The 26679-nt window shown below is 41.5% G+C and overlaps 1 protein-coding gene across 4 annotated transcripts in view; it reads left to right on the top strand.

Moving 5' to 3' along the window:
* The window catches only part of NCOA5 (nuclear receptor coactivator 5), a 102578-nt gene that overhangs the window by 9520 nt on the left and 66379 nt on the right, over positions 1 to 26679 (top strand). For 2 of the 4 annotated variants that reach the window (XM_033915116.1, XM_033915117.1), the window contains exon 2: positions 12873 to 12939. In XM_033915116.1, coding sequence (XP_033771007.1) covers positions 12902 to 12939 — 38 coding nt within the window. In that variant the 5' untranslated portion in view covers positions 12873 to 12901. Of the gene's footprint in view, positions 1 to 8286; positions 8470 to 10522; positions 10631 to 12872; positions 12940 to 26679 lie in introns of all 4 variants that reach the window. The other 2 variants (XM_033915114.1, XM_033915115.1) reach the window with 2 other exon arrangements.

The following is a 26679-nucleotide window of genomic DNA, read 5'->3' as shown; positions in this document are numbered from 1 at the left end:
AGATCCATTCCCATGCCTCATGTAACCTAAAACGCCAACTTTGCTTAAGCACTGCAGCAGAAGGAAACTACCTAGGAGTCTGAAATTTTGCAGTTTGGTACAGTACCTTGGGGCAAGCTTCTGTGCCAAGTTTGACAGCTTTTGCAAACGTGCTTCCATTTCTACAGGTCAGCAAAGTAGGCAAAATTCACGAACGAAAATTTTGGGCAAAGTTTGACTCCATACTGCTGCTGGTAGGTAAGTCAGCTGAGGATACAACTTTACCAGCAGACATGTACCATGAGGTACTTCCAAGATTTGCAATATGAGCTTTTACAGTCAAGTGAAGCTGAAGATATGACCATCCCAAAAATATGGCTTTATGCATTTATGCAAATTTTCACTTTTTCTGATTCAAATATCTCTAATGTGTAGTTGTTTGTTTTAAATATCATTTGAAAGAGCATGTTTTTAGCTACAGAAGCTAAGACCAGCACCTTAATTGAGACTAGCCCTACCAGCGCATGTTCTTGTTCAGCAGAAACTTGTCTAACTTTGTCTTGAATCCTTGGAGGGTGTTTTCCCCTATAACAGCCTCTGGAAGAGCGTTCCAGCTTTCTACCACTCTCTGGGTGAAGAAGAACTTCCTTACGTTTGTACGGAATCTACCCCCTTTCAACTTTAGAGAGTGCCCTCTCGTTCTCCCTACCTTGGAGAGGGTGAACAACCTGTCCTTATCTACTAAGTATCACCTTCAGTACCTTGAATGTTTCGATCATGTCCCCTCTCAATCTCCTCTGTTCGAGGGAGAAGAGGCCCAGTTTCTCTAATCTTTCGCAGGTATATCGGTGATAGAAGAAAAAACTCAGGCGGGATTGTACGTCTTAGGAAACCAGACGGAGACTATGTGGAAAAGGATTCGGAAAAAGCCCAACTATTAAATGAATACTTCTGCTCAGTCTTCACCCGAGAAGCGCCAGGGCTCGGCCCTCAGCTACAGACAAGGGTTGGCTCAGTTGACCCGTTTAGTAACTTTGAGTTTACGCCCAGCAGTGTCTACGGTGAGCTGTCAAGGCTCAAGGTTAACAAAGCAATGGGGCCGGACAACTTGCACCCCAGGGTGCTTAGGGAGCTGAGTGATGTCTTGGCGGAGCCACTGTCCGCGCTCTTCAACCTCTCCCTTAGTACAGGCAGCGTCCCGTTGGACTGGAGGACGGCTAACGTCATTCCACTCCACAAGAAAGGCTCCAAGATGGAGACAGCAAACTACAGACCAGTGAGTCTAACATCGATAGTGAGCAAACTAATGGAAACTCTAATCAAACACCAATTAGATAAGATCCTGGATGAGGAGAATCTAAGGGATCCCCGACAACATGGATTTACTAAGGGGAGATCCTGCCAATCCAACCTGATCAGCTTCTTTGACTGGGTGACGGGGAAGCTGGATATTGGGGAGTCCCTGGACATCGTGTACCTGGACTTTAGCAAAGCATTCGATAGCGTACCGCACCGCAGGTTACTGAGCAAGATAAGTTCTATAGGATTAGGTAACACATTGACGAAATGGGTTGGGAGCTGGCTTGGAGGTAGGCTCCAAAGGGTGGTGGTGAATGGCACCCCCTCCGAAATGACGGAGGTGATTAGTGGAGTACCACAGGGCTCAGTCTTGGGCCCAATCCTATTCAACATCTTTATAAGAGACTTGGCAGAAGGGCTACGAGGTAAAATAACATTATTCGCCGATGACGCCAAACTGAGTAATGTAGTGGGCAAATGCACAACAGACGAAGATTCAGTGCCCGACAACATGATGCACGACCTACTCCTACTGGAGCGATGGTCTAGGACATGGCAACTCAACTTCAATGCCAAAAAATGCAAAGTTATGCACCTGGGCAGCCAGAATCCATGCAAGTCTTATACCCTTAATGGCGAGATCCTAGCAAAAACGGTAGCAGAACGAGACTTGGGGGTAATCGTCAGTGAGGACATGAAGTCTGCCAATCAAGTGGAGCAGGCTTCGTCCAAGGCAAGACAAATCATGGGCTGCATACGAAGGGGTTTCGTCAGTCGTAAGGCGGACGTCATTATGCCATTGTATAGATCCATGGTGAGGCCCCACCTGGAATACTGTGTGCAATTCTGGAGGCCGCATTATCGCAAAGATGTGCTGAGACTGGAGTCGGTGCAAAGAATGGCCACCCGGATGGTCTCGGGACTCAAGGATCTACCATACGAAAAACGGCTTGACAAATTACAGCTATACTCGCTCGAGGAGCGCAGAGAGAGGGGGGACATGATCGAGACGTTCAAGTATCTTACGGGCCGCATCGAGGCGGAGGAAGATATCTTCTTTTTCAAGGGTCCCACGACAACAAGAGGGCATCCGTTGAAAATCAGGGGCGGGAAACTACGAGGTGATACCAGGAAATTCTTTTTCACTGAAAGAGTGGTTGATCGCTGGAATAGTCTGCCACTACAGGTGATTGAGGCCAGCAGCGTGCCTGATTTTAAGGCAAAATGGGATCGGCACATGGGATCTATTCACAGGGCAAAGGTAGGGGAGGGACATTAAGGTGGGCAGACTGGATGGGCCGTGGGCCCTTATCTGCCGTCTATTTCTATGTTCTATGTTTCTACTTGGAAATAAAATGGTGGCTGGTCAAATTAGAAATTTTTCCAATTCGGAAGTGAAGTCCTCTATGGATAACTGTCGAGTTTCCAGTGTATCCCGATAAGTATGAATCCACTGCTTAAATTCATTGATATCATCTGGATCATGTTCACCAAAGAACTTAGTAAAATATTCCTCCAGAGGGATCTGCCCAGGATATATTTCACATCGCTGCAACATATCACAGACAAGTTTTATTTATTTTTATTTTTTTATTTTATTTTATTTCTTATATACCAGAAGCACCTTGTAGTCATCTGGAACTGCAATTGCTGAAAGCATGTTTCACATTCTGGTGGATTGTGCAGACAGACTGAATGAGTCTCTAATGAACTGACTGTGACACACCACTTAGGCCGAAGCTCACAGAACCCAATTTCAGGACCAATGCTGACTGCGATAGGTGGTGTACAGTTCCTTCAGACTGCATAACAGCAATCTTTTCTGCTTTTGCACTTTTTTACCACTGATCCGACATAATCTTTTTTTGCCTGGGCATATTCTAGAGATTTCATCATCTTCATAAAAATCCAGAACTTTCTGGGTAATCTGCTGAGCAAGCACTTTTCCTCTCTTTGTTGTTGGAACAGCAAGAATGCCACCCTGCTATTTCAGTCCTGGCGTTTTTAACCATTCTTGTAGAAACCCCAAATTCCAAAGCAGTTTTCTCAATAGTCCAGCTGTGTGGAGCAAGAGTGAGAAATTGTATTTTCTCCCTATTACTAGATAGTTCCAACTTCTGCTTCAGTTCAGTTAATAGAAGGTCATAGTCAGAACACCTTTTACATTGGCCACTTTCTGGTTCTGCTTTGATATCAGCTGTAGTTAAGTCACCAATAACTGCAATTTGGTCTGCAGTTGCATTATGGGCTTCAGAGAGTTTGCGTTTAGCATAACTTAAGGAATTTTGCTTGCTAATCCGTTGAATCTTTGGAGGACAGATTCCTAGTGGTGAAAAGCTGGCACTGTGGTTTTCATATGCATTGGTAGGGTCGTCACTGTCAGAATCAGACTTAGGGCTACTTAGATCTTGCAGTTTGACATGCAAGTCTTGTCTGCGTCTTGGGCAAAAGCTTTTGCCCTGGTTTAAACTTGTGCTTTGTGATAGCTTTTAAATGATTAGTTGCAGCAAGATCAATTGGGTATAGACCTTTGATTTTGCTTTGATTCTGTTTTCTGAATGGATTACAGCAATTTTTCTGTAGAAATTCAAACTTCGTCAGAATCAAGGCTTCATGATGAGTACAGATATTAGATTCCACGGACAAAGTAGAAAGTCCAGAGAGTCTTTTAATTAATTCTTGGTCAGACAAATAGAAATCGGAAATAAGCTTCAAGCAGCTTTCTCCAGAATAGAAGGTAGATGGTTTCTGGCACTCAGAACTATCATAGATTCCAATACTGCAGGGCTTTAGCTTATTATTAGTGTCCATAAGATAAGGCACCTAAAAATACAGAATAAAAGTAAGGTGAAAAATATCAGTGTGAGAACACAATGAAAATAGAGCAAAGCAAGTTGTGCATGTCAGCAAGTGCAGAGTAAGTTTCCAAAATCCACCCAGGCATAGCCTAGTTAACGAAGGAAAGAACCAGATGCTGCACAGAAAGAATAGACAGAAAGCAACACGCCAAAGGCAAGCTTTGTCACATAATGAAGTCATATGGTGGTATAAGGTCATTATGAATCTTAATGCCTGACTTTTTCATACAGCCACTGTGCTGTAATAGTTGTCAAACCATGTTCAGAAAAGCTGCATGTATCAGACATACTACTACAGCTATGCATACATTCTTGTGAATCACATGATTATGCGTTTGGGCTTGCATGCAGTAAGTAGTTTTTGCAAGCCAATGCATGTTTTGACTGTCATCTTGCAAAAGTGCACACTAAGTTTGTCAAGCGCTGAGCATAGTACGAGACAAGTACTTGAGGCTGGCAAAGCTTGGTTATGAGTTTTCAGATCAATATAGTTCCACTGCACATTCACATAACATGTTTACGTAAGCAAGTAATGCTTATCTTTGAAGCTTTAATTCTCACCAAAGAAAGGTCAGGTACAAGATGAAACAGGATAGCTTCTGTAGCAGAAAACATGCTCTTTTAAATGATATAAAAAAAAACTATGCATTAATAATAATAACTTTATTCTTATATCGCCAAAGCTGTAATAGTTCAAGGCGGTTTGCAGTAAGAGTTACTGGACATTCAGTGATATATACAAATCATCAGAAATACATAAAGGCAAATAAGATTAAAACAATAAAACATTAGGTTACAAATCGATCAAACAACTGTGTTTTTACTACTTTTCTAAAAGAATAATAAGATGAAACACACACAATAATATTTCCCAACCAGACATTCATTTTGCCTGAAAAACTGAAAATTTGCATAAATGCATAAAGCCATATTTTGGGGATGGTCATATCCTCAGCTTCACTTGACTGTAAAAGCTCATATTGCAAATCTTGGAAGTACCTCTTGGTACATGTCTGCTGGTGAAGTTGTACCCTCAGCTGACTTACTTACCAGCAGCAGTAGTATGGAGCCAAACTATGCCAAAAATTTTCATTCGTGAATGTTTTTGCCTACTTTGACCTGTAAAAATGGAAGCACGTTCGCAAAAGATCTCAAACTTGGCACAGAAACCTGCCCCAAGGTATTGTACCAAACTGCAAAATTTCAGACTCCTAGGTAGTTTCCTTCTGCCGCAGTGCTTAAGCAAAGTTGGCGTTTTAGGTCACACGAGGCATGGGAGTGGATCATTGCTTTTGTTCAACCACCCCTAGCTCCTGATCAAATTGAGATAGATCCAAAAATTTTTGCTGAGTTTAATTTGAGACCCTAGACAACACCCCTGTAAAATTTGGTTAGATTTCAAGGGGGTCGAGCAATTGCGGTTTTCAATATTGGTCCACTTGACATGGAATGACCCTGTTGGCTGTTGAGCAAAATGCCTTCCTTGGCTGTTGAGTGCATATCCTTGGCACAGTGCCATTCCTAGGGGGTCATAAGTGTTGCACCGATATACATAATAAAGATGGTTAGTGAGACCCACTGGAACAATTCCAAAATAACAAAAAGATCCCACTGTTTAAAAGCATAAGGTGTCCACCTAGGCTTTGAACATTGCTCATTCTTTGCGTCATGGGTGTACTCTCTTGTCTCCTCTGGGTGCTCTGGCAGCTTAGATTCCGTTTGTTTCGCACTGAAATTTGGCAGAGTTGTCCTACCGATTTAGTTCTTTTCATAAAGTAGAACAGGCCTTGCTCTCTGGAGGCCTGGTTCACAGTTTCTGGTCATCCTTCAGTGGGGCAGATAATTCCGTCTGGGTTAGAGTTCCTTTGGATGCACAGTCCTTGTGTTTCTTGGAGATGGCGGTTCTATTTTGGTCCATCCTTCAATTCCTTGGTGGATGGTTGTCTGCTTTGTTTAGTATCTCTTCCCTTGTGTTCTGTTTACCGTCCCACCCTACTGAGGACTACTTTGCTACATTCCACTTGTCTCTGGTTTCATCTGATGCTGATGACAAGAGAAGAAAAATGTCTTTGACATTCATGTTAGTTCTGCTGCTTTGTTAGAAGGAATACTCACTTACTAGGAGGTTTACCATTCCTATATATGACAGAGCTCAGCTTTTGTGTTTTCTATCCGCCTGCTGGTAGATATTTTATTTTTTTTATTTATTTATTTTTTATTTGATTTTTTAGCTTTCCTCCCAAAAGAGCTCAGAACAAGTTACAAATCAAGTACTTGAGCATCTTCCCTATCTATCCTGGTGGGTTCACAGTCTATCTAATGTACCTGGGGCAGTTGAGGATTAAGTGACTTGCCCAGGGCCACAAAGAGCAGCATGCGATTTGAACCCACAACTTCAGTGTGCTGAAGTTGTAGCTCTAAATACTACACCACACTCTCCTCCATAGTCATAACTCGGTCATCACTGGATTCACTGTTGTAACTAAAGGAAAGAAAATTATCAGGTAAGACATTTTTCCATACAAAAAGGCACAACAAAACTTTGTAACAAGTGCAACATTCCTGAACCAGAAAAGCACTGGGGTCATGACTATGGAGAATGAACCAAATGATCACCTGGGTGGACATTTTGATTGATGACGAGCTTGATGCAAGGAAACCAGGCATAATTGTGAAGGAGAAAAACTTCAGAACTTCAAAACTAATAGAGATGTCTATACTGAGCAATTAATGATTCGTGGGGAGAGAGATCAAGTATGAAGAAATGCAATCCGAGACCAAGAAAATGTGACGGGTATAAAAATGTTAAGTTTCTCTATGGGAATGTGTATTCCTATTTATTGAGAATGGTAAAGAATCTAAGGGAAGACAAACTGATTTAGGGGATGGAGGCAGGTCAGGCTTTTACAGCCTGTTACCTAGACATTTAGCAACTCTGAATTTAGGTATTAAGGGATGATATAGTGGTAAACAATTTAAAATGGGATTCTCAGATTTTAGGGAGACTGGTACCTATTTTGTAACTGGGGCAGGGGAGGGTTATGTGCCTTGTCCAGAGTCACAAGGAGCTGCAGTGGGAATAAATAAAATACATTTAATTGAGTGATTAGGATTGAACATTTTAAGAAAAATGCAACCCACTAAAGAATAGTAAGCCCCTATTTCATTGTACCTTGTTGCACAGTATTTGAGCTATACTAAATGGAAGATTACTGCTGACAAGATTTATTAAAGAAAATAAATTTTGGGAGCAAATGCAAAAAAACCCAACAAATTGCTTCATGTATGTTCATTTTTGTTTTGGAGGGAAGGGCATTTTTGCAATCCCCCATCTGTTTGCTCCTACCTTCTCCAGCCTCTTGTGTAAATTGTATTTCATGTGGGATTTTTCCACCACTTAAGTAGCAGTAGTGTTTTCAGCACCACAGTACCATGGCTGCTTTAACTATTCTTTGTATTCAGCTGCACAGATAATGGGCTTATTCTCCTCATTTGAGTACAGCATCGACTTCTCTGGGAAGCATATATTTCAGTTATTTGACTTTTTATTTCTTATATTCTAATGCATATATAGGATTCTTAGTTTTAATTTTTTTAAACATCTTAAAGCATGGTGCTTTTAATACATTACATGTGGGTACAATTCATCCTTGCCCCAAAGAACTTGCTGTCTAAGGCAACTTCTCCAAGTTGCAGTGATGTCTGTAGAAGCAAGATGTGGACCCAGATCTCCTGGTTACTAGTTTCATATTTTAAGCACTGAGCCATCCGTGCTCTTATTTATACAATATATATACATGGTTGTAACTAAAAGTTATTTTATATAGAATGTTTTTGGATGGCCATACCAATGCTTGTGTGGATACAGCAACATTCTAGGACGTTAACGTTTTTGGGTAGAGGGGTAGTGTAGATCTCTGAACATCAAAGTTTAACCAAGTTATTTAAAACAAAAAAACTGATCTCTAATTTCACCTTGGACTCTACATTTAATTTTCTGGATTTTTACTCGGGCATTATGGAGCACACAGTACATCACAATAGTCTTAAGGTGGACTACAAACATTAACTTGTAATTTATTCCAGGTTTTAAAAATAATTTCTTGTGGATGTGAAATGATATGAATGGACATTTTTCTTTTTTGCGAAGTTACATTTGGATCTGAAAACAAAATGACTCGGGGAAGCAAGAACCCTAATCCTTCTCAACGCCGTACAGACAGCACTGACCCAGTGGATTTAAACAGAAGGATTTTTGTCGGCAATTTGCCTACAAACAAAATGACCAACAGAGACATGGAAGAATTATTTTCAAAATACGGCAAAATCAGTGGTTAGTATTTTATTTTATGTCCTTCTTGTGATCGGGAATCTTTATAAGGGAGCAAGAGGTTTTTATAGTTATGAAAATAAAATCTCAAATATCAGCAAGATACTAGACTTTGAATTTTTATTTTAAGGATCTTGGGGGAAAAAACTAGCAAATAATGACTTCTGCACTGGTCCTGGACATTTTTCTAGCTTTTCAAGCTTAGAATAGGATCTCTGACCGCACCCTTTCCAGTACAATTGTATTTTTTTAGAAGCCTTGCTGGTTTAAGAATTTTGAAATTTTTTAAAATAAATATCTACCTTGTGGTTGAGACACTTGAATTTTTTTGAAGTTTTCTACATATTCTCATGTTTTAAATAAATCCAGAACAATGATTATATTGATCATTGCTTAAACCTGTGATACAAAGCCAAATTACAGTGCAAAGGTTGGTGAGCCAGTAGCAATAAACACTGTTTATTCCTGCAACCTTTCTTGAACACCGTATCTTTGAAGTTATAATAAGGCATGTGTTTTCTGCCTAGCAAGTGTATTACATTGACTTGTTACTTTTGTTCTCATTCCTTTTACCTCATTCCTGTTTACAGGACAATAAGGTACTTTAATGCCATTTAAGTTCAGCAAGATATATATTTTTAGATTCATTCATTTATTTATATTGATTAACCGCCTTTTCATGAAGAGATTCACCCAAAACGGTTTGCAAATACATTGAATGGTAATCAGATACTTTTAAGTATTTCCCTATCTGTCCCGGCAGGGTCACAATCTAACTGGTATCTGTGGCAGTGGAGTGTTAAGTGATTTGCCCAGTCTCACAAGGAGCAGGCTGGGATTGAACTCGCAACCTCATTGTGCTGAGACAACAGCTCTAACCTCTAGGCTACCCCTTCATTAATATACTTCCAAGAGCAATACCCAAAGGTGACTGAGTAGGGATGAGACACAGAAGGGGCAAAAAAAAAAAAAATTCCTAATTTCTTTGAACTTTCTCTGTTATCTTATTGACCCACTTGAATAGTGCATAGGATCCCAGCTGGTAGTTAAGATGCATAAATCAAAATTTAGCTGCAATCCTAGTGAAATTGTCACCCAGGTGTCTGCTTCGTGCTTTTGGCACTCTGATACTTGAGGTCAAAGTGTTCAGTGGTAGTTCTTTTTTTTTTTTTTTATGTTCACATTTCTGATAGTTGAAAAGTGGTCTCAGCAAGAGATTTTTAAAATTGATTGTACGCCCTTGTTATTTAGTTGGTGGTGGTGGACTAATCTTAAAAAAACAGCAAATGAATACATTCAAAACATAATTTGATTTAAACAGTGATATAGGTAGTACAGTTGCATTAGAAGACAGCTGAGTTTGGATGCCCAGATGTTAAATCTGTTTAGCCATGCAGGTTATGTTGAATTTATTTTAATGTTTGAGTGAGGTTGTCTGGTAACTTATTGTTCAGTTCTCAGTTATGAACTCTAGCTTTGATTCCCATTTTAAAATGTCCTGCTGCTGAGTTGTAGATGCAGGTCTTAAGGGGATAACAAGCGGCTGCAACTGTTCTTTAATGGCAACCTTTCATTTAAGAGAGCATCAATGGAAATAATTCTGCAGGAACTTCTTTCGGGCTTTCCCAGCAACATGAGTTTACTACAGTATTTGGTATGAAAGAGAGCAGAAAATACTTGAGAGGGTGCGGTACAGTGCAAAGAGGCTATATAGCCAGGGATCTGAATAGTTACAGTGTGATGGAATCCCAGAACACTGGCTTTGGTATTCCGTTCGTAATCCTGTTTCATATATTGATTTGAGCAAAATAGATCTCCAGTGCTGCACTATTCATTTTGGAAAACCAGTGATACAAAACTGGTATTTCATTTTGAATACTGGTAGAGGACAGAGTAATCTTTAATTTGAGCACTGGTTAGAAGTTAATGGATCTAGGTGCATTTTTTTTTCTCAAAATGTACTCAGTTCAATCATTTGAGGGTTAGTGAATCATGTCAGGTGGCCATTGCTATCCTGTAGGTATAACTGCTCTTGCCCTGCTGTTACTTTTTCTAGCCCTCAGCTTGTTCCGTGGCTTTGGGTTCGTGCAGTTTGACAGTGAAGAAGAGGCCCAGGCTGCTGTGGAGGGTGAGACAGGTCGCCTTTATAAAGGTTATAGATTAGGTAAGGCAAAAACTGCTTCATGCTGCTAATACTGCAAACTGAAACTTTTCAAAAACCAGCATGAATATTAGTCAATGAAGGCCTGCCCTTCTACAGCTTTCAGGAAAGATCTATTTTGTGACATTTCCCAGAATAAAATATTCTGTGTACTAGGCAGTGGGGTCTTTATTTGAGTTTGTCCATTTGATGATATTTGTACACAGAACTCTTAATTTCTATTTTTTTGCTTAATTCATTTGGTATGAATCTTGACTGTTTTAATGTTGGCAGCATTTAATGGATGCTTACTGCTACATAAAGATTCAGCTCTTGGAAATATTTTCTGATTTCTTGGGGGGAGAAAATTTTTTTTTTTTTTTCCACTAAATGTATCTATCGGGGGAACAATAATTTTTGAAGAATTATATTGTTCATTTGTCAATACTTTTGATGTATTTGTCTTAAAATAAAAATGTACCAAAAGCCAAGACCAAGTTGAATCACTTCAAAATTTAATACTCTTCTATGTCCCCTCTTTATGTAGACAATTTTACTGAAGATCTCATAGTTAAACATCTACAAAAGGATGCTTTTGGTACAGCAAAAGCAATATAGTGGTTTACTGACTAATTTTAAGTTTAGTGCTGCTTCAGGTTACTAAATGCTTCAAAAACAAAACTCAACCACATACTTACTTTGTATTGAAGAATGACTAACAAGGTCACTAGAAGAATTCAACAATTTTCTTAAATACACATTTAGCTGACTTAAAATAAAAATTGAAATATGTTCTGTTCATCCCTAGCTTTGCTCTATACACTGGTGTAGTTTAATATAATTTTTAATGTATAATTCGGTTTATATATTGTAATGGAATTTATTTAGAGTAATAGGCGATATAATATGTAGTGTATTGAGCAAGCCAATATGGTACTTTTCCTTGTTTCAGTAGCGTTCAGCTCTTCTCTTCCTTCATTTTGATGAAAACTAGTGCTCTGAAATAAGTTAATTTGATATTGATCTCAGCATTTTCTGCTCCATGACCTTTTTTTTATCATCTTACATTCTGCAAGCCAAGCACATTTTTCATCTAAATTGTTGCTGTTAATGATTATTAAGTACCGGTAGTTCTCGGGCCATAAAAAAAATCCACACTTAATTGTCTCGCACATAAAATTACATTTTCCTTTGATTTCTTTGACAACATAGCAAGGTATTTAGGAAAATTTATTTCTCTAAACCTCAAATTTTTTCAACAACTTCAGTGAATTTTCAGCAATTTGGACACGAGACAGCATTGCGATTGTTACTTGTTTTTCACTTATGCCTAAAACGCTTGTTTACAAGGAATTAAATCACATATCTTACTAATAAGGTTTTATATTTTTATTTTATAAGCCAAAATGTAGCCTGTTTTATTTACTACTATGAATTAAGCAACATGCTTTGGTCTTTATAAACTTTTCAGGAGCTATTTGGCAATGCTTTATCAAAAATGGTGCTGTAGTAACCCAGTCAACAAAAATCAAGATTGTTCTGTTGCACTACTGTGAAATATTTTCAGTAAGTTCAGATCTAAAACTGATTCCAGCCTCTTTACCTGGACTTCTGCTCCAGTAATTCAGAATCACAGGATTTACTATAAGTTACTCAGTTATATCTTTAACATTTTTCTCAGCTTTCAGTTGTGACTATTGTAAAATCTATAGCTTCACACATTTCTGGATTACAATTGCAAAGGTGGCAGTAGTTAAGAAATACAGCCAACACACTACTTGCTAACAATCTTGTATGTTCATAATGGGATTTCATCTTGAAATCTACCAACAAGTCTTCTGCAACCCATTTTGGGGGTTCTACTCCACAGTTTGAAAACCAATACATTTTGAAGACCCATGACATGATCCATTGCTTTTCTTAAGCTCTCTTGCAAAGAAGGTGAAGCTTCAAGGCTCCTTACTACTACTGCTCTTCTTGGCAGTCAGTCTATTTTTGCTGGCTGCAGAATTTAGCAGTTGGAAATAAACCTGGTATTTGATTCTTCTTATTTTTTAACTTCTTCTAGATTAAAACAGTATTGTATTAGTTAAATGTTTATAATTGTTAGAATAATAAACATTGCCATAGTACCCAAATCTCTGCTCCATGGCTCTGATTACACTGTTTAGTTGTGTACATTTGTTTTTCCTCCTGTTGTCACTGAAATGTGCTGACAATCTTGTTTTTGTTTCATAGCATTGAACAGATGGGTTGTTCTTTTCAGATATTAATAAGGCAGCGGAGAGAAGAAATATGAATAAAGCTGCAGCCAGACCCAGCCCACCTCGAAGGTAAAGTACCAAAAACGTTGGATCGCGCCGTGAGGGGTAGGGCTTAAGAGAACAAGCCCTCCTCTAATAGCCAAATACAACCCCAAATTCAAGTTTCTAAAAAAGAAAAAGAACCTCCCCCCCAAAAGAAAAATAACAAGACAAAACAATAAACCCAAACAATGATAAAGGAAGTTGTTCAGAATTTAAAAAAAAAAAAAAATCCCTTTGGGTTTATCTGACTTGATAAGCAATGTTACGGACACTACAGCAGAAATCCTGCTGTTTTACATCACGGATGAACGAGGGAAGAATTGCTCCTGAATTCATCACGGTTGCTAGAGTCCCAAGAATGCTGGACTGTGGTTACACCATATGCGTCATCCTTTTGCTTATCCACATTTACTTTGTGGTTCAGTAGAAGTCTGAGGATACTATTTGTATCCTGCTAATGTGGGATGAAACGGGATTGTGGGTGGATGCTATAGATCACTGTCTATGTACAGTTCCACTGTGGAACACGGATGGATACATTGTATGCTTGTGGATCATGGATACAGTCTATCTGCTCTCTTTGGAAGTTATAGAGTGGACAATGGTCATTGCTACTTGTGTGCATTTTCATTTGCAGATCACTGGTGGATATCAAATGCTGTTGCTGGATACAAGGTGTAATGCATTTGTGTGCACTCACACCTAATGTCTATGCATGGCTAGTAGTTTCTCTACTTTTTGTAGTCACATTGCAGATCTTGCATGCATACAAGTTTGAATTGCTGCCTATACGCGGTTATCCTGCTGGGTATGGGTGGCTGTCACCTGTATTTCTACTATGCTCTACTCACACGGACGCATGATTCATCATTGTGGATGCTATGTGTATCCTAACTATATACATCACAATGCAAATAGGATAATGTATAGTCAACCTGGAAATCATAGGTACTGTGCATCAAATGGATACACAGTTACAATGTAGGTCACCTACAGATGCTTTCTCTGCATCTTGCATGTCTACATTGAACTGCAGATCACAGGAATACATTTTCTAGTATTATACCTGTGTGTATTAACAGTTAAAGGGTGGTATTGAATTATATTTCCAGTAATTGAAATATCCTATCAATGTTCAGACTTTCCAAATGTCTCACTTATCTGAATCGCATTCATTACACTACTGATCACTACTAGGTGCTCTGTCTACATCATGATTGTGGTTAAATTGCACATAGATATAGTTGAATGATACCTTTATAAATGCAGTTAGACTGTGCTTCATAGGTGAATATTCTAAATTGTCTGCCCGCATATATATATATATAGTACTTCAGATTATGGAATGATAACTATAGATGTTGCTGCTGCCTCCTTGTGCGGTTATACTGCAGATGGAGGAGTACTATGTTGCCTCTCTGCAGGTTATGGGCAAGAATACCGTGTGCGCTAATTAACATTGTATCTGAGATAATATGATTAAGTGAGAACACTGTATGCAGTTACATTTCACATAAGCGAGTGCTATTTGGCTGTTAATGTAATCACATGAGAGTCTGATGTGTAAAGCACAGAATGGTACATTTTGAATTTTTATTTTCATTTGCTAAAATATTTAGTTCGCTTTATTAAACAACCCCTTTTATATTGATGTTTATAATGTCATTATAATGGTGCTTATGTTAAACAACGTTTTATCTTGGTAGACCTATTCCTACCAGAAGATAGAGGCAGACATTACCTTTTATAAGGCAAGGTGCAGCTTGGAATGTACCAGTGTTTCTCTGCCTCCAGCAGATGGTATAGGTTGGACTGGTACAGCAAGAATGTTCTTTACATGGATCCACTTGCGTCTCTTGGCTGGTGTTTATTCTTGGGGATATCTGTACCTTTCCCAGGTAGAAACCAGAAGTATCAGTTCCTTTGTGGTCTTTTAGTCTTCGTCCACCTCAAGTGAGCAAGCAGAAAGGGCAGCTCTTTCAGGGGGCATGAGGGGGCAGGAACAGCAACTTCTCCTTTTCTGCTGGTAAGGGGCCTCAGTGATGGTCAGGAGGCCTCCTTGGTGGAAGAGTGGGTAAGAGGAAAATTGTACTTGTTCCACCAGAAGTAGGCCCTCATTTCTAACCAAGTGGGTCTTGGAGGTTGTTGACTACAGCTGTGCTTTGGAATAAGTGGAACCCTTTAGATACCTTTTGTAGACTTGACTTTGCACCCACTGATTCAACTGGAATGTTTAGAGCTTGCTATTTCATTTATTTTATAGTTCTCAAGAAAGGGGGCACATTTGTCCAATTCTAGACTCTGCTTCCTTTCAAATTCTGCATTTTGACATGGGGGGGGTTCTTGACCTCACTGATCCTGGCGAAAGCTTGCTTCACTGTTCCAATAAGAGATGGCCACAGTCAGTTCTTGCATTTCTGTATACTGGACAATTAACTTTCTTTTCAGAGATCTGCCCTTTTGGGCTGGCAATGACTCCAGGATATTTTCCAAGATTATAATAGCAACTAGCCATAAATCTCAAAACATATTTAGGATAAATGGCTGATTCTGGCCAAGTTCGTAGGCTGTGACGGCCAGAGTGAGCCAACTATTAGAGCACCTGGATTGGGTGGTGAACTATGCAAAGGCACTCTGTCCCTTTCCAAGAACTGGAATACATTGGGTTGTGCTTTTAATGCTTTGATGTCAGGGGGGGAGCTATTTTTCTTGTCAAGGAAAGGATGAACAAATTCAGAGTTGTGTATTATAGGCTCGAGGGCTTTGGATTAAAACCAGCAATGCTATGAGTGGTTCCACAGGCAAGGGCAGCTCAAATAGATCCTGCTATCATGGTAGTCTCAAACCCTGGAAGTGTGAGGTCCAGATTCTCATTCTCATCTCTCAGAAAGCAGCTGCCTTGGTGGTATGTGTGGTCTGTCCTCTTGGAAGCGTCCCCCTAGATCATCCAGATTTTGTGTGGTGGTAACCATTGATTCAAGCTTTTGGGGAGGGTGAATTCCCAGGTATCGTGCAGGATATCATGGATGACTGGTTGTTTGCAATCTAGTCTTAACCACTAACTATGGCAGTAGTTCTCATTTGGGTGGAAGGAAAAGCAGTTCAGGTGTAGTGACCCTGTGTCGACAAGCAGTGAGGAACCAGGAGTGCCACTGTTGCACAAGAGATCAGCTGGTCCTGTAGCTGGGAAGAGCACAGTCATTTCAGCATTGCACATTGCAGGAGTAGGGAATATTCAAGTGGAATTTCGGGTCAAGAGAATATGTCTGCTGAGAATGTGTGAGCTGAACCACTTCAGCCTTACAACTATCGTTGGAATGATGGGAGGCCTCCTTTGATGGCAGTTAATGTGAAGTACCCCTGTTGTAGAAAGGAAAATAGACTCTATGTGGAGATAGATGTCCTTGTGCAACCCTAGCTTCTTTCTGCTGAGACCTCTGATCAGATGAGTTTTTCAAATGGTGGTGGTTCTTAGAGAATGACATGATGACAGAATTTGTCCCTGTGGATAACTGCAGGAATCCATCCCGTGTCATTCTTTAATGTCTCTCTCAACCTCTGTCCTTCTACACCTTCTTTCTTCAATGCAAGGCTTGAGGGTTAGTGGTCGTTGCCACTCATACTCTGATTCTTTCCTCTATTCTCAAAGAATGACAAAGGGATGGTTTCCTGGGGTTATCTGTGGGGATGGAGACTGTGACAAATTCTGTCACCATGTCATTCTCTCCTGATGGTTCTGGTGTGACCTCGCTGCCCTGGTATGCCAATCCTCATGCTAGAGGTTCAGGGCATTTAGAGACATGAGGCTAGTTAAGCTGGAAGATCAGATCCCTACTGGGTTTTTGGCTTGGCCCTTCAGAGGCAGCATTTGAAGTTCAAGGGTACCTTGCTGACAATCTATGGGAATTCTGCTCCTTTAGTGTATATTAGATTGTAGCAGTATTTTGAGCACTGGTGTTCATAGCACAGCTTGTTTCCCTGGCATGCATAGTTGTCTTCCATTTTGGTGTTCTGCAAGGTGGGTTCAAGGTTTGGGCCTCAGCTCTCTTAAAATTCAAGTGGAGGCCCTTCCATGTTTTGAGATATTGTGGGAGGGGGATCCTTGGCAGCACAGTTGGATGTTAGTGTTTTTTGCGTTTTTTGCAGGGAGTTAAGTCTACTGCTGTGGTCTGTTACCTTAATGAGATGTCAGTTTCTTGCTTAGCAGCTTGATTAAGCCTATCACTTAGCTCTTATAGCAAGGTTTCTTGAACGAGCTCTCCTTAAAAACAGTCTTTCTCATGATTGTCTAGCCAGGCAAGTCTTAGATTTGCAATCCCTCTCTTTAGAGATACCTATTTGTTTGCACCTAACTTGGTTCTGTTTGCAGAATGCCTTGCTCGTCCAAGATTTTCTCTTTCATGTAAATTGGGTAGTTTTTCTTCCCTGTTTTCAGAGTATGCAGTTAGAATCTGCTCAAGCACTCCATCAGCTAATTGTTCAGAGAATGCTTTTCCATTGTCTGGATGTGACACTCCCTTCCAGAGATCTTATCTTTGTTTTGTTTAATACATCATTTAAAGGGAGAAGGCCTCCAAATCATCCCTTGCGCACTAGATTAAAGTAGCAATGGAGGCAACCTATATCCTTAACTGAAAAATTGTACTGGAAGAGTTACGACTCATTTGATAGTCTCGAGCAATTTCTTGGGCAATTTCTTCAGATGTCTTCAGTTTTTCACTGAAGGACCCCCCTTGTGTTGTAGACTCTCTTCTTAGAGGAGGGATCTGGTCAGCATCCTGCTCTTTCCCTATGCATCAGGTTATTCGGGATATATGCACACTCAGTGGAAAGTTCCGGACATTCCTTTTTGTTTTGACGCGATCCATGACCAGGCTCTACCTCATTCCTTTTAAGTCTCCTGTGGTTGATGCGGTGGTCTCGGCTATTGCGTGCAGACATAACCATGCCGGTGGAAGATGGCTTAGCCCTGAGAGACATTCAGGACTGTAAAATGGAGGCTATATTTAAACAGAGGTTTTGATGTGGCTGCCCAGGCCATGATTTATGGCTGTCTGGTATCCCAGACGTTTTCTGGTGGTCTGAGAGAGTTCTTGACCATGAGTCAGCTGACTGGTCCTTAGTGGATCAGGATGTTGCTAAGATTGAGCTAGGAGCTTCTTATCTTTCTGATGCTGTATATGATTTGTTGCATGCCTCGATCTAGTCCATGGCTCTCGGTGTAGTGACCTGCTGTACCCTGTGGCTTGGGGTTAGTCGGCAGATACGGCATCTAAGGCTAAGCCCAGTAAGTTTCCTTTTCAGGGCTCCTTTCTCTTCGGGGAGGAGTTAGATAAGCTGGTTCAGGCCTTGAGTGACTCTAAGATGCCTCAGTTACCGGAGGACCAACCTCACTAGGCTTCACAAGGTGGTTCTGCCTGGGGATTTTTGAGTGACTTTCGTAGGTACTGCCCTGGCTGGGGTGTGACTTCTTTTCCTTCCAGACAACGTTTCTTCCAATGCATGCAGCCCTTTCAGGTGGGGTGGGGGGGGGTGGTAGGGGTCGTGACTCCTCTGGAGGCTCCTCTGCTGCCCGTCTGGCCCAATGACTCGTTGTGGGTCCTTCCCCCGGTTCCATCAGTCTGGTTGTGGGAGTTTTACCAGGGATGGGCCAAGATCATAACGGATTAGTGGGTCCAAGAGGTGATTCGGGACGGTTATGCTCGGGAATTTTCATGACCTTTGCCAGATTGTTTCTTCTCCTTGTCAGGCAACTTGGAAGAGAAGGACTTTTCGGCAGACTGCTCAGGTTGCTGGACCTCAAAGTGGTAGTCCCAGTGTCTGCTCCGGAGATTCGAACCAACAGGTACTCCATTTACTTCATGGTGCCCAAGAAAGAGGTCTTTCCAGCCCATTTTGGGTCTCAAAGGTTTCAAATGGAGCGCTCTGGGTTCTGTCCTTTCGTATGAAAACCCTGAAATCCATAATTCTTGCTGTCCACCCGGGGGAATTTCTGACTGCTTTCCATCTGACGGAGGCATAGCTGCATGTTCCCATTCAGGCCTCCCATCAGTGATTCCTTCGCTTTGCAATTTTGGGAGAGCATTATCAGTTTTGTACACTTCCTTTTGGTCTAGCTATGGCGCCACACACCTTCACTAAGATTGATACTTGTGGCAGTGACCTTGCACAAAGAAGGCATTCTGGTGCACCCCTATGTGAACAATTGATTGATTTGAGGAAAGTCATTCCAGGAGAGTTCCTGGGTTATGGCTCAGGTTGTGGAGTTTCTGCAGTCCCTGGGCTGGGTGGTCAACCTGTCCAAAAGCCAGTTGACTCCGTCTCAGCGCTTGGAATATCTTGACGTTCTTTTCGACACCAGCTTGGGGAGAGATTTCCTTCCAGAGGCCAGGGTGTGCAAATTGTAGGTTTAGGTTTGCTCTCTGATGGGTTGCAGATGTCTGCTGGCGCAGGACTTTATGCAGGTCTTGGGGTCTATGGCAGCCTCCTTAGAAGTGGTCCGGTGAGCTCGAGCTCACATGCATCCACTTCAGTATGTGCTTCTTCAGCGGTGGTCGCCACATATTCATGATCTGGACTCTCTGGTCCTGCTTCGGAGATTAGTTTGTCGCAGCCTACGCTGGTGGCTCCAGTCTTCCAATCTGGTTCAGGGAGTGAGTCTTGATCTGCCCCAGTGGACAGTGTTTCTCACAGACACCAGTCTACTTGATTGGGCATTTCAGTGTCTGTCACTTGGCTCAGAGCTTCTGGTCACCGGTGGAGGCGTCCTGGTCGATCAGTATTCTGAAGACCAAAGCCATTTGGCTAGCATTGGTGGAGTTCCAGTCCTTGCTGGAGGGCAAGTCAGTTCACGTTCTCTCAGACACAGTGCCACAACGGTGGCCTATGTCAGTTGTCAGGGGGGCACCAAGAGTCATCTGGTGGCGCTGGAGACCTTTCTGCTCATGCAATGGGCGGCATCTCATATTCGGGACATCTTGGCTTTCCACAATATCCAGGCAAATTTTCTCAGTTGTCATGTGCTGGATGCCGACGAGTGGAGTGTCAGGCTGGAAGCCTTAAAGTGATTGTTCAGTCCGTCCTGGGGTCAGCCAATCATGGATCTCATGGCCACGCCAAAGTTCTTCAGTCTGGGCAGGGATTGCCAGGCCAAGGGGCTGGATGCTCTGGTGCAGGCTTGGCCGATGGCCTGCTGTATGTCCTTCCTCCGTGGCCTCTGGTCTCTGATTCTCATGGCTCCGGACTGACCCAGGTGCCAATGGTATGCAAATCTGGTTCGTATGCTAGTGGCAGATCCTCTTTTGCTGCCCCCCTCACCCGATCTTCTGATTCAGGGTCCCATTCTAATGTTCCAGTGTTCCACACTTTCCTTGACACTTTTTGTTTCAGTGTTATGAAATTAAAAGTGTGAAATAACTTGTAAGTTTTATGGCTCCACATCATTCTCTTCTTGTTTGGGTTGAGAACTTTTCAGTGGCCCCTTATATAAAATTGCATAGCCACACTTTCTACAACAGTGTTCATCTTAATGGGAGGCAGTCTTAAATTCCTCAGAAAGTTCTGGAGCACAATATTATGGAACATATGTCTATTGTAAAACTGTTAAGTTAGAGCAATCAAATCATCCCCTTAGTATTTCTAAACTGAATGACTCCTAGCTAAGTCAACTTCAGAAGAAGTTGGTATAACCTACTTATGAGGAAACAGTGGGGTAGATCTAAAATCCAGAAATCGCCATTTCTAGTGCAAAGAGTACAGTAGGCTTGACAAGTGGGTTTCTTTCCTTCACCTGTGAGGTTTGCAGAAGGCATCATCTACATTTTTCAACTTGTTTTCTTATATCATTGGACTGTGTCTCAGTTTTTCCTTTGCAAGCGAGAAGAGAAGGTGTCTTTTCATTTTTGGATATTTTTTCCAACTTTTGAGGCTTCCAGGTGCTACAGTGGATTCCTAGTACGGCTCTGCCTTGAAGAAGATACAGTTTCTGGATCAGAAGGCTCTATCTGGGGAGAGGGTGCTTTAACAACCCTTTTACAGGCCACTTACCTAGCCAGCCTGCACTAATTCTTAGATCAGGGCAAGTTCTCCTGGGAGCTTGGCTTTCTCCTGATTTTTCAGGCACTTGAGTGCAGGCTGAATGGTCCTGTGTTGGTTCCACAGGACTGTAGTGGGTACCGGCTGCGTCCCCACTCCTCAGACACATGAGAAGCTAGTGGGAATGACAGGCTTTCATAACCTGTCTAAAGGCAGCCCAAAGAGACAACAGGCTGAAGAATCTTAGAGGCTTGTCCAAGGCAGAGATCTTCTCCATTGTCCAGCTGCAGTGTAAGCTGATGCAGGCGGAGCACCAAGCAGCTCTATGGTACTTAGTCTTATTGTCTATGGGAGATTTCGGGTTGGTTCAAGAACTTGGACTTAGGGTGTCTGGGGCTTCCTCTAGGGTCACCCTCCACCAAAAATCCCATTTCTTAATTTTTGGAAGTTTTATATAGCTTTCCCGGGCTGTTTTCTTGTGCCAAAATGCTGCTGCGGCAGCCATCTTGGTTTTTCCAATTTTATTTTAAAAGTCTCAAAACACCTTGGGTTTTTTTTTATGTTAAACAATTTTTATAGGCTCCTCAGGCCTTTCTACCCCTATAACATGCCAGTTTGAGGCTGGATGACTGGCTGAGGAGTGTCCATGTGCCACATGCTGCAGGGCATATGAGGGGGGTGAGAGTACTGGGCCTAGCCTCCTCTAGTCCTTAGAGTCACAGGAAGCTTGCTTGTTGGGGAATAAATCTCCCCTAGAACACCCAAATGGCGATTTGGTTTGTAAAGCGCAAATGCGGCGATGCTTCTGAACCTATGAGGGCACAAGAAGTTCCCCTGTAGATATCCAGGTCAGGGATTTGACTGATTTTGTAAGCTTGATGTTTGAAGCTTATGTGAAGCATCTGCAGAGTATAGGAAGTTCCCAGGTTAAGAACAGGCTCCCTTTTTAAAAAACCGTACTTAAGTTGAATTTGTATGTAACTCGGATTCTAGTATTCTTCCCACCTTCTCCACTTCCTTGAGGCCCCTCTTGCATCCCTATCCACCACCACATCCAACATTACTCTCTCATCTCTCTTCTCCATGCATCTCTACCTCACTCCTCTCCCTCCCTATGCTCGATAATTCTCCTCTTTCTTCATCTCCCCATATGAACCATCTCTTTCCCTCTCACAACATGCAATTCTCCCTTTCTATTTCCTCCCCCACCTCAGCATCTCTTTCCCTCCCTCCATTCTTCTATCCTATGGCTCATGTTCCCCTCCCTTCATTCTGTGTCCCAAGTTCATGCCCCCTTCCTTCCATCCTTTGTCCAAAGTTTGTGCTTCCTCCCGAGTCCCAACCAACGCTCCTCCCTCCATTCTGTGCCCCCAAGGATGTGCCTCCCTCCCACTGGTGTTTACCACCTTCTAGCTGGCTCCTTCCTCTTTCCAATCACAGTCATTTTGCTGCACAAAGCTGCGGGAAGGAGGCATGTACTTGGGGCACAGAATGAAGGGAGGGAGATGGGGAGCGCGTTGGGACACAGGAGAGAGAACAAGGACCCCTGTTCGTAAGTATGAGTCCAGTGTAAGTTGGATGTTCGTAAAACAGGGACTGCCTGTACGGAGTATCGCCAGTGGTAGTGCAGTGGGGTTTACCTTCACAGAACAGTTCCCCAGCACCAGGAGTGCTCAGTATCTACAAATCCAAAATACGGCCCTGCAAAGGGTTTGAGTTTGAGACCACTTCTCTAAGTCTAACAAATACCAACTGAGTCTCCCTGCCCAAGCTCCACCACTGACCCCCACCCCCATAATAATAGTACTAATTGTAACACAATGTCTTCCATCCATTTTTCATATACACACAATATAATCTTCTTAATACATAATGGTAATCACAAAATTAAAAAAATACCACAAAGCACACTGTACACAGAGAAAATGTTAATTATCGTTTATATTCGGGGAGGGGGGTTCAGAGGTCAAGTCAGATGACTTTAAAATATGCAATCAGTAACAACTATAAACACAGATATAGAGCAAAATATAGATAACAGATATAAATTCACAAAACTGACACATTTTGATCACTAAATTGAAAATAAAATTATTTTTTTCTACTTTTGTTGTCTGATGATTTCATGAATCTCTGGTTGCATTTTCTTCTGACTGCATCCAATATTTCTTTCTTGCTCCTGTACGCTTCCTCTCTGAACTCCATTACCTTCCCCAACCAACATCTCTCCCTCCATGAGTCCAACTTTTCTTCCTCTCTCCTCCACCCCTATTGGCAATATGTCTCCCTCTCTCTCTTAACTGTCCATTTGTCTTGAGAGAGCCATTTTTTTTATCCACTGTCCACTAGCCCCCATGCCTATTTCTCCTATCGCCCCTCCAGCACAGTGCCACATTTCTCCCTCCACTATGTCCAACATTGCATCTCCTTCAATCTGCCCTCTCCACCACCATATCCAACATTTCTCCCTCTCATCCTTTTATTCCCCATGTATCTCTACCTCACTCTTCTATGCCCAATTTTCCTTCCTTTCCCCATGTGCACCATCTCTCACTCACACACACGCCCATCAATTCTCCCTTTCTATTCCCTCCCTTCTGTGACCAGTGTTCATGCCTCTTCCATTCCTTCTGTGTCAAGTTTGTGCTCCCTCCCCCACCTTGCCCTCTTGCTTTGTCCCAAAATTAAGTTGCATGCCTGGGATCCCTGCCTGCCCCACCCGCACTCCTTCCTCCCCCAAAGCTGACCTGTCCACAGAAGCCGCCGGGGATCCCTCCGTACCCCAACCCCTACTGAAACCGCTGCCTGGGATCCCTCCCTCTTTGCCTGTCTGCCACCCCTGAAGCCAACCCTCTTACTTCATTGGAGCCAGATTCATTCCATCCTCCCTCAGTTGCAACTCCGAACAGGGACGGCGCATGTAGCAATTCACACGCTGCACGTGACTGGCCTACAAGCCTTCCCTCTGATATCAATTCAGATATCGGAGAGAAGGTTCTGGGTCAACTACGCAGCATGTGAATCGCGGCTTGCATCCCTGCATGGAGTCCTGCTGGGGGGAGGATATCTTGTTTCATGAGTTAATCAAAGAAAACTTTTGTTGTTTACCTGCAATGACATCACTTCCTTTTCCAGAGATAAATTAAAAAAAAAAAAAGATTTGATATTGATATGTGAACATTTCTTAAGGACTGAATATTTCATGGGGTGTCCTAATTTTTTCACATGACTGTATCCATTGGTTTAATTGTTCTGGATGCAAAGCAGAATAGAACTGTTGGGAGTCCCTGCACCCTCTTTGTTCTTTCTCCTTCTGAGGGGGATATCCATTGCTTTGGCATGAACTGAAGAACTGCCCTGTGACACAAGGAGGTAGATTTGAAAAATGTAGATGATGCTGTCTGCAAACTTCATGGGTGAAGGGACAAAACCTACTTGCCAAGCCTACTGTACTCTTCTACTAGAAAGAAGATTATAATCTTTAAGTGCCTAATCTTCCCCTAATTCTGGAGAAATAGGGAGGTTTGACACAGGTGTTAGATCTGAATGGTGTGTGCTCCAAGAGAAGTTCAAAGTAAGTAACTTAGACCATTCTCCCCTTCCTTGGGTGTAATCCAGTCTATGCAGTATAGATCATCTGCACAAAATATTTCCATTTCGTAATAAATATCCACTGTCAAAGCCAAGTACTTTGCTTTGTACTCCACAGTTCTGAGATTTTTCGAAAATATGTAGCAGGAAGTAGTTGCCTACCTTGAGAGGATGGGAGTTTGTGGTTTCTTTATCTAGGTGCTGCTTTTGATGAGGTTCTTCTCCAGAAGAGGACAGTTGCTCTGAATAATAGTTCAGCTGCTGGTTTCACAATAATCCAAATTCAGCCTTACTACTCAGTAAGTTTAAATAGTTCTAGATCTATAAAATCCAGTTTCTTCTGATTTATTTACAAAATTTATATTCCATTTGATCCAAGTATCATCGTCCGATATATGTTTATGTAACAAAGACCCACGTGCTTTTAAATAAGATTTTTTTTTCCAGACAATATGCTAGCAAAAGCTCCAAGAACATTAAAGTTCACTCTTAGTTCTTAAATCTGATTTTTCCCAATACATCCAAGTTCCTTGGGTGCTAAGCGATAGATACACCAAATATATGGCTGCCATGATGAACAACACTATAAGGAAGCACATTAAGAAGATGTTGCGTTTGTGACTTCTGGAAATTCCCAGATCTCTGATCTAGGGATAAGTTGTTTTTCTACTTTGGTGTACTAAGGCAATGATGCTCCTTACAGACACATCTTACTTGTACATTTTTTTCACATTCCTGTCTAAAGATAAAATTGAGAATTGTATTAGCATAAGGGGTACACCTTCAATGTGAAGGAAGGATTTTTAAAATTTTCTGACAGTTAGTATAAAATCTAGGCTGTTTCTTATTCTTAAGTCTTTACACACTGTCATAACAAATCCAAATTGTCTCAGTTTTCAGAGTTTGCCTTATGGCCTATAAATTAGTTTACTCGTGTCCAAACCCACTAAGTTGATACAGTTCAAATGCTCATCCCACTGTGCGGTTTGGCAGACACTTTTCCTAAATGATTCATGACTTATTGCTGCAAAAGGAGCATCCACCAAGTGTTGAATCAAGGAATCAAGACTGTTGGTTTCTTACTACTTTGTAAATATTTCTACAGTTGTTCTTTTTAGATCAGTAAGCTCCTACTTGAATACATTTTGAAGTGTTTTATACAGCAGAATGTGAAACATGTACAAGGGACTGCATTGCCTAGAAACTCTTAATGTTTTTTTGAGTAGAAAACAAGATAAATTCCAACAATAGATACCTTTGTTTGGGAAGGCAACATCCTTTCAACTGATGTACATGCTTTCATTGTACTTGTTCTTTTTAGATCAGTAAGCTCCTACTTGAATACATTTTGAAGTGTTTTATACAGCAGAATGTGAAACATGTACAAGGGACTGCATTGCCTAGAAACTCTTAATGTTTTTTTGAGTAGAAAACAAGATAAATTCCAACAATAGATACCTTTGTTTGGGAAGGCAACATCCTTTCAACTGATGTACATGCTTTCATTGTACGCTTTAAGGCAGAGCTGCTTTGTTGATTTTCCACTATTCAACGAATATCCAATGGTTTTAATTTTGATCGAGACAGCTGTTGGTTAGAGCCTTGTTATTCCCACCCAATTCTTGAGAACTGCCAGTGGGCCAAGTTTCAGGACATCCATAAAGAATATACATGGAGAAGATTTGCATATTTACTAGGGTGTGTCAGTTTTGGAAATGGTCATAATTTAAAAAAAAACACTAGTAAAAAATGGTACAATTTCATATGGAAAATCAACAACTAGCTTTAAATTTTGTGTAATATGGACAAGCAGGCAGCATATTCTCACAGTGGGTGACGTCATCCAAGGAGCCCCGCTATGGACAGTGAAAAGTATAGTATCGCTTTAAGCTTTTACAAGCTTTAAGACTGCCCGCACCATGCATGCACGAGTGCCTTCCCGCCCACACCAGCTCGTGAGATCAGTTTTTTGTCTTCCACAGAGTGATCTCTTGTTTCTCCATCAAGTTGCCTTTTAAGTATTTCAACTTTCTTCTTGTTGTTCTTTTCCTTTCTACTTTTCTTTACTTCCTATTGTGATCTTTGTTGAATTTTCGGCCTTGTTTCTACTCTACCCCGGCTCGCCCTCTCTGACTGTATCTG

The sequence above is a fragment of the Geotrypetes seraphini genome, chromosome 11, assembly GCF_902459505.1.
Source record: "Geotrypetes seraphini chromosome 11, aGeoSer1.1, whole genome shotgun sequence".
NCBI lineage: Eukaryota > Metazoa > Chordata > Amphibia > Gymnophiona > Dermophiidae > Geotrypetes > Geotrypetes seraphini.
Note: the sequence above shows the minus strand (reverse complement) of the source record. Positions and strands in the feature narration are given on the sequence as shown.